The following is a 13,405-nucleotide window of genomic DNA, read 5'->3' as shown; positions in this document are numbered from 1 at the left end:
AAAAGGACAGTGATTTGGTATTCTGCTTCAATTAATTCTTTCCCTGCATTCCTGACTGTTTCATAGCTCCACCTCCTCACCAATGAATTACAATTAGGAAGACAGAATGTACTGTCACTGTCACATAAAGGAGATGTTCCCCTGCTTTTGTACATTTCCATCTAGGACACCTACATTACTCCTGGAAGAGCAGCCACTGCAGAGGGGACTTGGATCTGCTGAACTCTCCCAGAGACTATGGTTGACTTCTGTGTGCTCCAGGGCCCAATTCCCAAACCACACAGACTAGTAGCAGTTTTGCTGGGAATGGCAGGAAGATGTGACACTTTGGGTTGGATTTCCAAAACATATTTCCAAAATATTAACTTCTCTCTTTTGTGTTATGCGCTTATTATCAGAAAATACACTGCATATAGCAGCGTAGGCAGGCACTGTAGACAGTCTAGCAGATAATGCACAAGTCTAGTGATCTGAGCCCTGGCTTGCCACCGAACTATTGCACCAAACAAGCCTGTTTCTCCCTTAAATAAGTTGGGCATAATAATGCCAATTCATTTTTCTCAGGTACTAACAGATAGGAATGAAGAGAGAAAATTGATATCATTTTATCACCAGAGAAGCTTCACCATAAGTTCACGAAGCTGTATGATTCAAAAAAAGTGATTCAATATGAAAATTCATTGAGTTTTGAATGCATACTCTCAGATACAACTGCTTATGTATTTTGATGTGCAAGCATACAAAGCGTTTTGTTAGAGCCTTCAACATTTGGAATGTTAGAAACAAAAGAATTATCTGAGAGCAAAATCATTTAATTTTGTTAGAAACTGTGCAGCATCTGTTTGATAAGAGGAAATACTTTTAATATTACATCTGTAGATTTCCATTGAAAAAGAGCAGCAAGGTTCAGTATCTGGTGTACAGAAACTGGATACAAGACACTAGAAGAAATTATTAACACTGAAAGTATTTGTCCAAGATTTGTTAGTGGACAGATGTCTTGGCTGTGCCTGAAAAAAAAAATCAATTCAATGAGCAAAATTGACTTTGATTAATTTGTTTTAAAAATAAAAAGGACCGCACCTCATTCTGGTTTAATATTTTCCGGTAATCTGTACTGCGCGCAAGTATTGTGACTCGAATTTTCCCATCCTAAAAAGAAAGAAGCAGCAGTGTTAGCTATGAGGCAGACCTCACTTAAAAAAAACACACAACTTCCATATTTACTTTTGGCAGTTATTTGAGCAACTGAGTATGTTCTCTCCTCATGTAGTAGATGATGTAACCACCTCAAAATTCACATTGTATTTTCCAACAGATTAAAAATGTCAAAAACTGCATGAAAGTCTGACTATGAACAAAAAATAGAACATTTTATTTTATTCAGTACAAAAGAGCCTTTGTATTACAGATCATACAGAAGTTTTGAAAGCGGGAAAGCAGTTTTCAGGAGTGTTTGTGCACAAGATCCGTGGAAAAAATAATTTACTTCTATAACAGTTCCTCCTTTTACCTCTTTAAATTAAATTGGACTCATGGGAGTAAATGTTCCAAGTGAAATAAAGAGATTTAACTGCATGACTCCCATTAGTGTCAGCAGGAGAATCGTAACTAAATGCCTGTGCAGTGCTTTGAATATGTGCCCCTCAGCAATAATATGTAGACTACCCTCTAGCAAATACTTCAAGAAGCCCAGGACTGCTGTATCCATCAATGCAGCCACTGCAACAATTTGTTGTACACACTGGTAGTTTTCACAGAGAAGCTCATGGCCAGACAGATGGTACCAGGGAGGAACTGTAGGACCAGACTCAATCATTTTCTCCTCTGACTGGAGCTCAGCAATAGCTACGAGGACTGATAAAGAGCACGTCTGCAGAGAACGAGCTTGCTGCATTGCTTTGTGGGATCCCCTCTGCTGGACCTGAAGGTAGGATTTCATCAGCATGCTCCAGAAGAGATCATGTACCACTGCCTTGCTTAACTGGGAAGAACACAAAGTCCTAAGTTCAGAAAAAGGAGACAGGGAGGAGACCCTAGAGTTGGAAGGAAGATGTTCTAAAGTCTGTCCTATGGAAGGAGGACATGAAGGCAGCTGCCACAGACATACACAAATGTTTGCTGAAGTTCTTTATAGAACAGACTGACTTATTGGAAAATGCCAAGAATCACAGGAAAGGACAAAGTGCATTACGTGCTCCTATTCCACACTAGGATAGCTCCATGCCAACTAGCTGATTCTATTTCTCTAGTAAGAGCTGTCAGCTCCATATTACAGTTTTATCACTCATTTATCATACCTTGGGTCCTTCTTGGGTGATATTTAATCTGTGTAACACATGCTGAGAAAATGCTCTAAATAGGCCTGTTCCACGACAGCCAGAGATCTGAAATTAAGAAAGCAATTGTTACTACAAAAAGTTATCTTTCTCACAAAAATCTCTTTGGGATCAGTCTTTTGCCATCCTTGTGGAACAAAAGCCTAGTATCAGGCACTGCACTAAGCACATCACTATTTGCTGCAACGCAAGTGGCACTTTCATTTAAAATATACACGTCTCTCTCACTGTTATACCCTAAACACATGAGCTAATATGCCTCTAGGAAAGTCTGTCAGCATACAAGCTCTTGTGCTCTGCAAAAACACCAGTAAGTTCACAGTGCCCTCCTGTTAAGAAGTTATAATACACATCTCATAAACCATGAGATAGAGGATTGCACCTAACTACTTACTATCAACTCGCTAAAGTAAGTTTTAAAATCTTAATACTGAGGGAAGATCATTTCGTTTGGAGTTAGAGACCTTCAATGCAGTACATTTCATGATAACTCAGCCAGATATTTGAGAGATTCATTAACTCAGACTTTATAGTGTCATATACAAATCCAGTAAACACTAAGATAAAAAGGACTCACCAATGGTGTGTTATAAAACAAGCCATACCGCATCCGAGGCAGTAATGAGAAGACTGCTTCTTTAAAGCATACCTGCAAAGGAAGATCACAAGAAGTTACACTGCACTGCTACCTTCCGCTGGCACATCCCATACTCATTCAGTGGGATCACTGCTTATAATGAGCTAGCAATTACGTGCTCCTGTCAAGAACATCCTCACTTCCTTGACTGTGCAAATGAATAGAACAAAGGCAATCCTGATCCCAAAGGAGATCTCAGCTCAGATGCTACAGAGACAAGTGTGGGAAGAGGTTTTAAAACAAACAAAGCAAAGACACACCAAAAATACAGAACAAACGTGAACTAAACAGAAGAAAACTGGGTAAGGTTAAGACTGGGTTTAAAAGATTTAAGAGACTGAAATGAGCTCTGAATGAATTCATATGTTTTTGGTGAGAGAAAAATGTATTACTAGTTTTTCTGTGCGTGTTTGTTTTATGGGATTTATTTTTAATTTTTGTTGTTGATTCAGGTTACTTTGTGTTTGTTTTTTTTTTGTTTGTTTTGTTTTTTGATAAGTAGCAGGTACACTAACAGTTGCATGGGAAGGTATATACATCAACAGGAATCAGAAAACTTAGAAAGACAGTAAAATTTAAGAACCCTTAGCTGCAGTAGTGGGTGCTGTGGAAGTGAAACTAATACATAAATATCACTTCTCAGAAGACAGAGAAGTTAGGTCTATCTATGTAAAGTGCAGACATGCCTCAGAATTAGGTTACAACTCTGCCTCATTGGCAAGGTAACACACTCAAATTACACAAATAAACACACATATAAAGTATTCACTCTCTCCTCTGAAACACCTATATTCAGGAGCAGCGTTAGAAGCAGTCATATTTACTATGTAGTCACCACAAATTAAAACAAAACGTAAAATGCCATACCCTTTTAGAGTCAAAGGTTTTCAGGTGTATTATTTCATAGTCAGTAAATGCCTTCCATGTCTCACTGAACAGGTCACCATAGCCATACGAGCTCTATGATGGGAAGGAAGAACAGAAGCATAACAATTACATAAATGCATACAACTCCCTTCATGACTTACAAGTTCTATATACAGGTTTAAACACACACTTAATAGCACATCATCACCACCGTAGGACCTAAGACAGCCTAGGATGGAAAGCAGACATTACTGCTGTGTTTACAATGGCAGTTAACCCAAATTGTCTGGCAGGTAGTTGATTTTTATTACAACAGTTCTATAAATCAGCAATCTAGACAAAATCTTCAGCAGCAGATTAGAATCTGTGAGTTAGGAGCAAGAATACCTACTGCCTATCCCAGAGGCAACAGAACACAGATTAAATGTAAGCAACAGAAATGGAGGGAGGGCACAAACCCGACTCCTGAGACTAAAAAACCACCTGTTTGGGATCGTCACTTGCATGTTGCACGTGTATCTTAAACTGAAGGCAATGATGTGATTTAGTGGAAGAAGCAACCAGTAAACTATGCTTTGCATTAGTTTGACAAGCTGCCAAGAAGTTTCTCTACGGAGCACTATAAAACTTCCCTTTAGCAACAGTGCTCTGCAGAACTTTTTAAGAACCAGCTACTCCCTATGAGATTGGCCCTTCAGTCCTAGAACTGGGGGCCTTCAGATCTGCAATACTTCCTAAACATCTGAGGGCTAAGTCTCTGAATGCAATTAAATATGATTCTTGCTTAAAGCTTCCTTACAGCTTTAGAGCTGGTTCAGCCTGCTTGGAAAGTTACATGGAAATATTCACAAGAAGTTTGAAAATGAGACTATAAATAACTGCAGAAGAAAGGGGACATCTCCTAAAATGCAAAATAATCTAAAGGGTGTCAGATTTCCTTCACTTGAAGAGGTGCTTCCTTCCCCTCCTTCTGCCTTTCAATTTTACAATCCACACTGCTTTCTGGTAGTCTGTATTGGAAGAATTGCACTTCCAGAGAACTGATCTTCCATGCTGAAAGTACGTCTCTCTAACCCTATCTGCTCACCTTAGAAGTGCTTTATAAACATTGCTTTCTGCATTTGCAGAAACAGTCTGCAGATCAACACCCAGTAGGTTTTCTACTCATTTTCTGCTTTGTTTAACCTACATCTGAGGGCATTACTGTTTAATAAGAACAGTGCACTGATTCTACAGTAGCTAGAAAGTATGCCCAAATCTAATTACTTCAAGGAAAAAAAAGAGAATGAATAATAAGATCAAGTCTATCTTTCCATCAGCATAGAACAGCTCATCAGCAGTTAGTTGGTGCCATCATCTGGTTGTCCATGGTGACGAACTCAAGCAGACCGAGCAGTTAAGACTCATTTAAAATGATAGTGCCGTGGCAGTACTTACTTTGAGAATGGTACATTTGAAAGAGTTATTTGATTCAACAATGCAATATAAGAAAAAGCTTTGCTTTTCAAAGTAATTTACAGCGCTGACACATCTGATCTTTTCAGAAAGCCATTGGAGCTGGATTAACAGCTTCCTATATAAAGTCTAACGAGCTTGCTTATCTGGCAGGCACATTTATTTTAGCTTTCAAAATGTAACTGAATGAAGGAAAGGTGAAAAAAAGTTTCTTCCAGACAAAGGTTTTTCATAAATAGCAAGTAGCAGATATTTGCAATTCTCTGCTGAATATCTGTCACAGTAGTAAATACATAGGAAGAAAATACGGTATTATAGTAGAACAAGATAATAGATGTGGGATGATATAGTCATAAAAAGTTTTGTTACTTCTGCACCTGATATACGTTACCCAGCATATTCCAACTTGTTTAGTGTAACACTCTCCTACAGAACTTAAATACAGGACATTAAAACTACTACGACTCGTAAACATACTCATGATTTCAACTCAGCAGCACAGCAGAAATAGCCCCACTTAAAAACTACTCTTATTTTAAGGGGTGATTGAGAGAAGTAGCCATAAGGCGGCTACTTAAAGGAATTAAATATTAGACCCTGTTTGGATACGTGTGTGTGTGTATATATATATATATATACACACACACACACACACACACACATATACACACACGCATCAAATAATTATATCAGTCATAATTGTATCATATATGTGTTGATTGTTATGGTTGATTTTTTTTTTTTAGGTTTTCTTTATTACAGGTCACACATTACTGATTTAGAAAGATCCAATGCTGCATTTATTTTTAAATATAGAAGAAATAGTTTTGAGTAAGTCTACTTCAATATTCTCAGAGAAAAAAGTCCACAGAAAACAGCATGCAATATTCAAATGCTGCATATTAGAAATACAAGTGATGGGACTTTTTAGCACACCAAAAAAGGCATAAACATACACTAGCAAAGGATGAACTACGGCGCAGTGTTCAAACACGTGGTTTATTGTGCAAAATCTGTTCTTTTACTGTTGTTCATGCACCTGTATTAACAGGATGCAAAAACTTATCAGGTCCATGAGGCTCAGCTGACAGTCCACATGAAAGCTAAGGATTGGCTAATAAAAGGTTCAGAGCATCTATAAAGCAGAAATACAATCCATCATGAGTACATTAAAGCACTGCAGACTTACAGTGTCCCACATGACTATGTTGACATCAGTACTGAAGGAATTATTGATATGCTGTGTGATATAAAGATTGACGAAGTCACAGAAGTGATGGTACATATTAACACCTGAGAAAAAGAAAAAAAATGGTTGGCAAAATACTACATTACTCATTCCGCTTTTTATTGGTTTATGCATTTTCTCACTAGCAGAATCCTGCATTTTATGTTAGTTTTCTCCCTGACTGACTGAACGCTTCTTATGTACCCTAGAGAAGCAAACCTTTAAAGGGAAGGAATACAGGTAAGAAATCTGAAGTAAAACATCTTAAGAAAGGTTCAAAGAAATCAAAATACCAGCAAAACGATGGTGAAAGAAAGAGATAAATTTCACATACTATTTCCCATTACAGACTGCAAATGCTTTCTGAGGTGTATGAAAGTAACTATTGCTCTAACAAAAACTAATTAGACATACAGAAAACATTAAAAACAGGCCTTTGGCACTGCTCTTAGTTATTTTTTATTAGGGTAAACTGAAGCTCTCACTGTCAGACTACAAGACAGAACTTGTACTTGCACAGAAGCCAAAGCCCAAGTAATTCCTCAGGTTCTTTCTCAGAGCATTCCTGTTCACTCTTGGTCTCTCACGTTAATACCTTAAAAGCACAATGCATAAGAGGTATCATGAAACAAAGGAGGTAACACAGTCTTTGTTATCTAGGACTAGACACGAGTTTTGGGCCCATGTTGTGCACACAGCTCCCATTTCTAAGCTTCTGACCAAGAAGAGCTGCCATGGTAGGAACTAGCTCCTGGGCTTCCCATCCTGCTCAAAGAACAATTCTCCCCTGCCTCCCCCCAAAACGGAGAGGCTGGACACAATCACATTCCGAGCACAGCTAGAACAAAGCTGCAAAATGTACAAGTTGACAGCACAGCAGCTCTTCCACAATTACTGTTCAGGGAACTGCAACAGATTTACTTAAGATATAAGATACGGGCCTGCAGGGATGGAGGAGTTAATTCCCTTTACAGCTGCAGTGTATCGTGTGGTCAGAACACAGCAGACAGCTACACAGTTTAAACCACAGCTTTCTCCACAGCACCTTGTTTGCCTGTCTGCAGCATTACCATTCTCTTTCAGTAAGACTTGTCCACAAAACATACTGCGTGAACAAAAAGGTTGGTGAACTTCAAAAAAAAACGTCAAATACCACTGTCTCACGCTCAGGATGCTTGGGTGCTGTTGCTATCGTGGATTTTAGTATAGTGTTGAACAGCATTCACCTTAGCTCTCCGTAACGAGAGAGGTGCAAAGCCATGGCAGGCAGAAAACAGATAACTTTGAAGCTTCAAGATTAAAAGAGGGTTGTGGGATTTTTTGTTTGCCCTTTTTTTTTTTAGGGGTATTTTAATCAACTAACAAAACTTATTCCCTTGAACCTTGTCTTTGAATGCACTTCCTCTGCCACATCATTCAACATGCAGAGAATCCTCAATTACTGAGTACTTACTGCAAGACATGTATACACCTATACCCTGCGTTTCATAATACGGAAACAGTCATCCAGGAACACAGCCAAAAATCAGACACTGTACAAGAGTCACAGGCACAAAAATCAAAACAGTTAAGAGCTGAAGACCATGCAAGACAAGTGGAAGGATTTTTTTTTTTTTAAATCATCTGTGGCAAAACCTAAGGTTTTAAACATAAAAGAATTTTTTGTTTCTGACCTTATGAAAGGGACTAAAGGAAAAAAAAAGGAATGAAGAAGTCACACCATCTTTCAAAAAACAATATTACAAGTGAATTTGACAATCGCAATGACATAATGTATACATGCATGCTAGATATGGGCTCTTTTTACTGCAGTACTGTAGTATTAAAAAAAATAAACTGAAGATACCAGTTACCTGCATCTAATTTCATGAAGTATGTTGGCTTTTCGATAACAACATCACACTTGTCATCATCCAGGGGCCTGAAGTTTAATGCAGTAAATGTCTGGAGTTCTGCAAACCTACAAAGATCCAATCACATAGGACATGCTTTGACGTTAACATACTTGAACACGTGTATTTCATACATCTAAGATTTAGTAACTGTTCATGCAGTCAGTTTGATTTAACAGGGCTGCTGAAATCTGATAAAGTCTGACAATTAAAGTTATTTGAAATTGTAATGTAAAGTTCTTCAGGTTATGAGCTTCAAGAGTTAAACACTGCCTTTGATCTCAGGAGTGAACAGCACCTTTGATCTACAAATCAAGGCAGCAGAGATGTAACGGAGAGCCTTAGAGGCTAGATCCGTCAGTCTATCCACCTTGATCTGCATTGCCAAAGACGCTTCAGCAACATCTTCATGCTTTGGTCAGAATAATGAATGCAGATGCAATATTTATTATTCCTGGATCTAAACAAGGATGAGCAGTTCAGACGACTACAGCAGGTAGAGAAAAGTCTTTTCTTCCTCTGCAGCCGTTATTAACAGAAATTGACCATCAGCGCAGAAAAAGGAAAAAAATAATTGAGAACATGGAAAAAAAGAATAAAAAGAGTATTCCTACATGCATCTTGGTAGCTCCTGTTCCTTCATGCTTCATCAATTAACTGACAATCCAGCTTTGAAGTGCTAACATGTTACCCATGATATTAAACCAGCTACCATAAAGCATCCTCTGCACTTCCAACTCAACCTGTAGACTGTTACCCGTTTCACATTGGGAACACAGGCTCCCTGTGAGCAGTATATGAATATACATCCAGATCAGGCATTGCACTGGATCCAACATCACTAGGACTGTGTGAACTCAGGCACAAATGCAAACTTTAAGGCATTTCACAACCGAAGAATTGTCTCCTTCCATAAGATGAGGCATAGAGCTAACATCTTCTCTAGAAAACACCTGAATGCACCTGAATGTTAGAACCTCAGATTACTTTCAGATCTGTTACTGCTGTAAATTATGCAGAAGAGATACGATTACATATAACATAGTTCGGAACAGCACTCCACGCAGATGTAACTGCTAGAGGTATATAATACAAACTCTCAAACTGACCTTAGAAAGGAATGACTGTTTCCCCAGAATGAAATATAGTACACACAGCTGCTAGTGCCAATAAAAATAAAATTAGATAAGTGAACTTGGGAGTAGCCATGACAAGTGATTCTTACCAAGACTGCAGAGGGCTCTTGCGTTGACCTTCAGCCAAAAATGCTTGAACATCAAGGGTACAATGACCTCCAATTTCTCCCTTCTGGAAGAAGTCTTCTTTGAATCTATTGCAAGTTAGTAAAAGCCTATCAGTTTTTGTGCATTTGTGCAACAGTGCTACAAGTGCTCTGCAATTGAGATTATACACTCAAGCCAGTATTATTTAATTTCAGTTTGGAAAGATACTTCATAAATACTTAAAACTTGAGTATTTTCTTCAGCATAAGAGAAGCGTTTCCTAATGCTTCCCAAATAGAGTGGTCTTCTCAAGAGTTCTACACATCAATCTACAAAACAGCAGTACACTCAGAAAGTTATTAGGTATCATTTCCACATACCTGATAAGTACTTAATCAGGTTTTCTAGGATTACTTATAGGAGCACCATAAGTTGTTCTTTGTTTTTAATAAAAATAATCTCACTGAAATTCTCCTCAGATTTCATAAGCCAGTTACTCACCCAAGAATTGTATTCAACACACAATGAACAAGGTACAAGAACAGGTTTCATGAAATCAAATTGCTAAGAGTGGTGTCTAAACTTGCTTACAGGATAAGTTGAGAAGATGACAAAATCCATTCTGAGGGGTATTAGTGTCACAGTCATGAACCAGCTCTTTCCAAGTCAGGTACACAAGACACTGACTTGGATGAGGCAAAAAGAAAAATGGGTGATGCCACTATCAGTGGCACTTCCCCCTCCCCCAAGTTGTCCACTATGTAGCATTTTATTTTAGGATAGCAAGGTTCAAGTTCTGATCTCTTTTTGGTCTAAATGCATTTAGAAACACCATTCCTGGTTCTGGTATAAAGGCATCTAGCATAGGAAAGGCATTTTCAGTGCCTTATGCAGAAACAATTCTGCTTTGCATGTCACCTGAACAAGAAAGAATGCGTCTGAAGATACAGAAAGAACACCTCAAGATACAGAAAGATAGCCCTCTCTTCAGTCAATAGAAAGAAATACTTCAATTGCCCATCAGCAATGTGAATCTCCCAAGGACTTCAGCAACAGGCCTCTGACCAGCGAAGCCTGTGGCAACAAGGACACGAGCTATACGTACATCTTCATTAATTACATTCTTCAAGTCCCTCTCCCTGCCATCCCTTAGTTTTACTGTTACATAATCAAATCAGACCTGTCGTGGTTTCTCTTTACAGTTCTTAAATCAATGTATAAGTTTGTCGCCCTGCAATGCTGAAGGTATTGAGAACAGGCCAGAGATGAATCTCCCTGTTTAAAAAAAAAAAAAAAAAAAGTATTTTACCAAGAACAAAAAATTACGTTTAAAAAGAAGTGAAAAGGACAGTATCTATCAAGAATACTTACTGTTACTGCAGGCTTACAATGGGTTTTCATTTCATTCAGCCTCTCTCGTATGTAACCAAAGTCAGCTTGTTTCCAGAATATCTGTTGGGCTGTCTCAATGTCATTTGCCCTGATGTATGAAGGAGAGAGGAAAACCAAGGGCCATTGCTCAATTCTAATAATAACTTTAACAGAAAACATTTTTTTCCACTAAAAGTGGAACATAAAAGCCAGCCAGTTACTTTATTGACATTTAAAACACAAAACAGGAAGCAACTTATCAGCTACATATAAGTGAAAACATCAATGACAACTTAAAGCTATTCTCCCGTAAAAGGCTATAATTTTTTTTTTCCGTTTGTTTTTTAAAGCTAAGAAAAGAACTCCAGAGTTACTTTAGGAATCTGAATGGCTAAAAAATCTGGCTAAATCAGAATAAGGAAAACATTGTGGCAGGAAGTATTTCAAACAATGTTTTCTTCCTTAAAAAGCTTAAAGTCATGTTGGGAGATGTATGCTATGTATACATACACACATCTGCACAAAGGTGCATAGCCATCCTTGAAACTCTAAATATCACAGTAACGTTAGCTCCACAGCTAACACAAAAGTGAACACTATATTTATTTTTGGACATACTGTGCTTTATACGACAAAAATGAAGCTTACCATCCAGTTTCAACATAATCACACACCGGGTAACTGAACCTGTAATCTGATTTGCAGGATTTCTCATAACCCCAGCAGGATTTTAGTTTCTTCAAGTATTTCTGTAAGACAAAATAATTGTATATAGCTCTTGATCATGCAACAACAAAACAGTAAATGACCAAACTTAGTTGGTAGCTTATAAACTGCCTCTTGCTAACAAATCTTACATCAAAGACTCTGAAAACAGACCAAGCTGTTTCAGAAAGAACACTGATTATTTCCGCACAGCAGAGGATCCACAGAAGACACATTCTCAGCAATATTATTCTGGTCTTTAATGTGTCTTTCAGCACAACCAGTTTTCCCAAACCAGTGGGTAGGATTCCAAAGTTTTCACATTGCTGACAGCTATCGATAACAAAGTTAAGCCCACATGAAGCACAGCATTCCAAGCTCCAGGCTGAGAGTACCACTGTTCTGCCTGGCAAATCTAGAAACATTGGTTCTGCAGTAGAAAGTCAGAAAACAAAGAGCACAGCTCCCATGCCCAGCTCTACAAAGCAGCTCCAGCCTGAGAGACACTATAATCGTCCCTGGACACACACAGCCCAGATCCTCAGGTCCACCATCCCTGCAGTTCCAATTCCTAACGAAGCCAACTCACTGGGAAGGAGATCAATTCATCGTCATTCCTAAACCGCTAGGACTCCCAGAATAAACCACCCCAAAATTATATTTGAACAAACAAAAAAAAAATTAGTCAAACCTACTTTGTATGGGCATTGAGAGTCCTGCTTACAGATGCCAGCAACGTGCTGATTGTTGTGCAGAAAGTATGGAATATGCTCATCTGGCAAGTTAATAGTTTTGTAGCTATATAATGGTTCTTCTGGAATGTTTTTGAATTCAGTAAGATTTTCATCTTGGGAATTAGCCAGGATTTCTTGCAGTAGCAATCCAAACATAAGCAACATGAACATGGCAACCTTCAAGTTCTGTAGTTATAAAAAAAGACACTTTACACAACTGCAGCATAGCACATTTCAAGCATTTTAGGTAGTATTTACCCAAAGTCAGTCACATACTCAAAGAACTTTTACTTGTGTTGCTGGGGTGTTTGGTTTTATTTTTCAGCCCCTACGGAAAGAAAACTTTCACTAAGAGCCTAGACTGTACAACCACAGGATTATCTTTGAATCATTAGTCATTGATGTTTATTACACACTACCAACTCACAGTCAGACTAAAACGGGTGTGTTTACTTTAGCTAAATCCTGAGGGATACTGAGAGTTCAAATGTGGAAACTAAGTATAGATTATATAATATCCAGACAGCAGGAAGAAAACGTAGAAGTATTTAGAGGGGGAAGGGAAGAAATAAGGAATTTTAGTTTATAAAAAAGAAATTAAAAAAAAAAATAAGTGTTCCGCAGTTTGGAATAAATAATCATCAGATGAAGGAAAGTTAAGCAGTCATAAATAAATAGTCAAATTTAAATATTTCAGCCTTAGTAGTCAACATCAAGTTACAAAGACTTTGAATTTGCGTTACGTACAGTAAATTAACTATAGGCCCACACGTATCTATAGCCTCTAGAGCAGACTGGCTACCTTGCTGGTCATATAACCTTCTCATCAAACATCATGCTTTGAACCTCTAAGCTTCCTGACAAAGAAAAATATGTGTCTGTGTCTAAAAACCCTTTTTGGCATCATAACTCGCCAAAGTTTGCATGTTTGCTTGCAAGTGAAGCCTTCAGCAA

At 38.1% G+C, this 13,405-nt stretch overlaps 1 protein-coding gene across 14 annotated transcripts in view; it reads right to left on the bottom strand.

Moving 5' to 3' along the window:
* The window catches only part of EOGT (EGF domain specific O-linked N-acetylglucosamine transferase), a 36,423-nt gene that overhangs the window by 21,969 nt on the left and 1,049 nt on the right, over positions 1–13,405 (bottom strand). For all 14 annotated transcript variants that reach the window (XR_013955686.1, XR_013955687.1, XR_013955688.1 and 11 more), the window contains exons 3-13: positions 12,413–12,637; positions 11,661–11,761; positions 11,013–11,121; positions 10,822–10,916; positions 9,644–9,748; positions 8,380–8,486; positions 6,488–6,591; positions 3,844–3,936; positions 2,917–2,988; positions 2,301–2,387; positions 1,084–1,152 (exon numbers count right to left, since the gene is read on the bottom strand). Coding sequence is in view for 4 of the 14 variants with exons in the window: in XM_080606464.1 (XP_080462590.1) it covers positions 1,084–1,152; positions 2,301–2,387; positions 2,917–2,988; positions 3,844–3,936; positions 6,488–6,591; positions 8,380–8,486; positions 9,644–9,748; positions 10,822–10,916; positions 11,013–11,121; positions 11,661–11,761; positions 12,413–12,622 (1,152 nt within the window). In the remaining 10 variants the exon portion in view is untranslated. The remainder of the gene's footprint in view (positions 1–1,083; positions 1,153–2,300; positions 2,388–2,916; positions 2,989–3,843; positions 3,937–6,487; positions 6,592–8,379; positions 8,487–9,643; positions 9,749–10,821; positions 10,917–11,012; positions 11,122–11,660; positions 11,762–12,412; positions 12,638–13,405) is intronic.

This window comes from Anser brachyrhynchus, assembly GCF_964034855.1.
Source record: "Anser brachyrhynchus genome assembly, chromosome: 10".
NCBI classification, from domain to species: domain Eukaryota; kingdom Metazoa; phylum Chordata; class Aves; order Anseriformes; family Anatidae; genus Anser; species Anser brachyrhynchus.
This window is presented reverse-complemented; position numbering and strand designations above follow the sequence as displayed.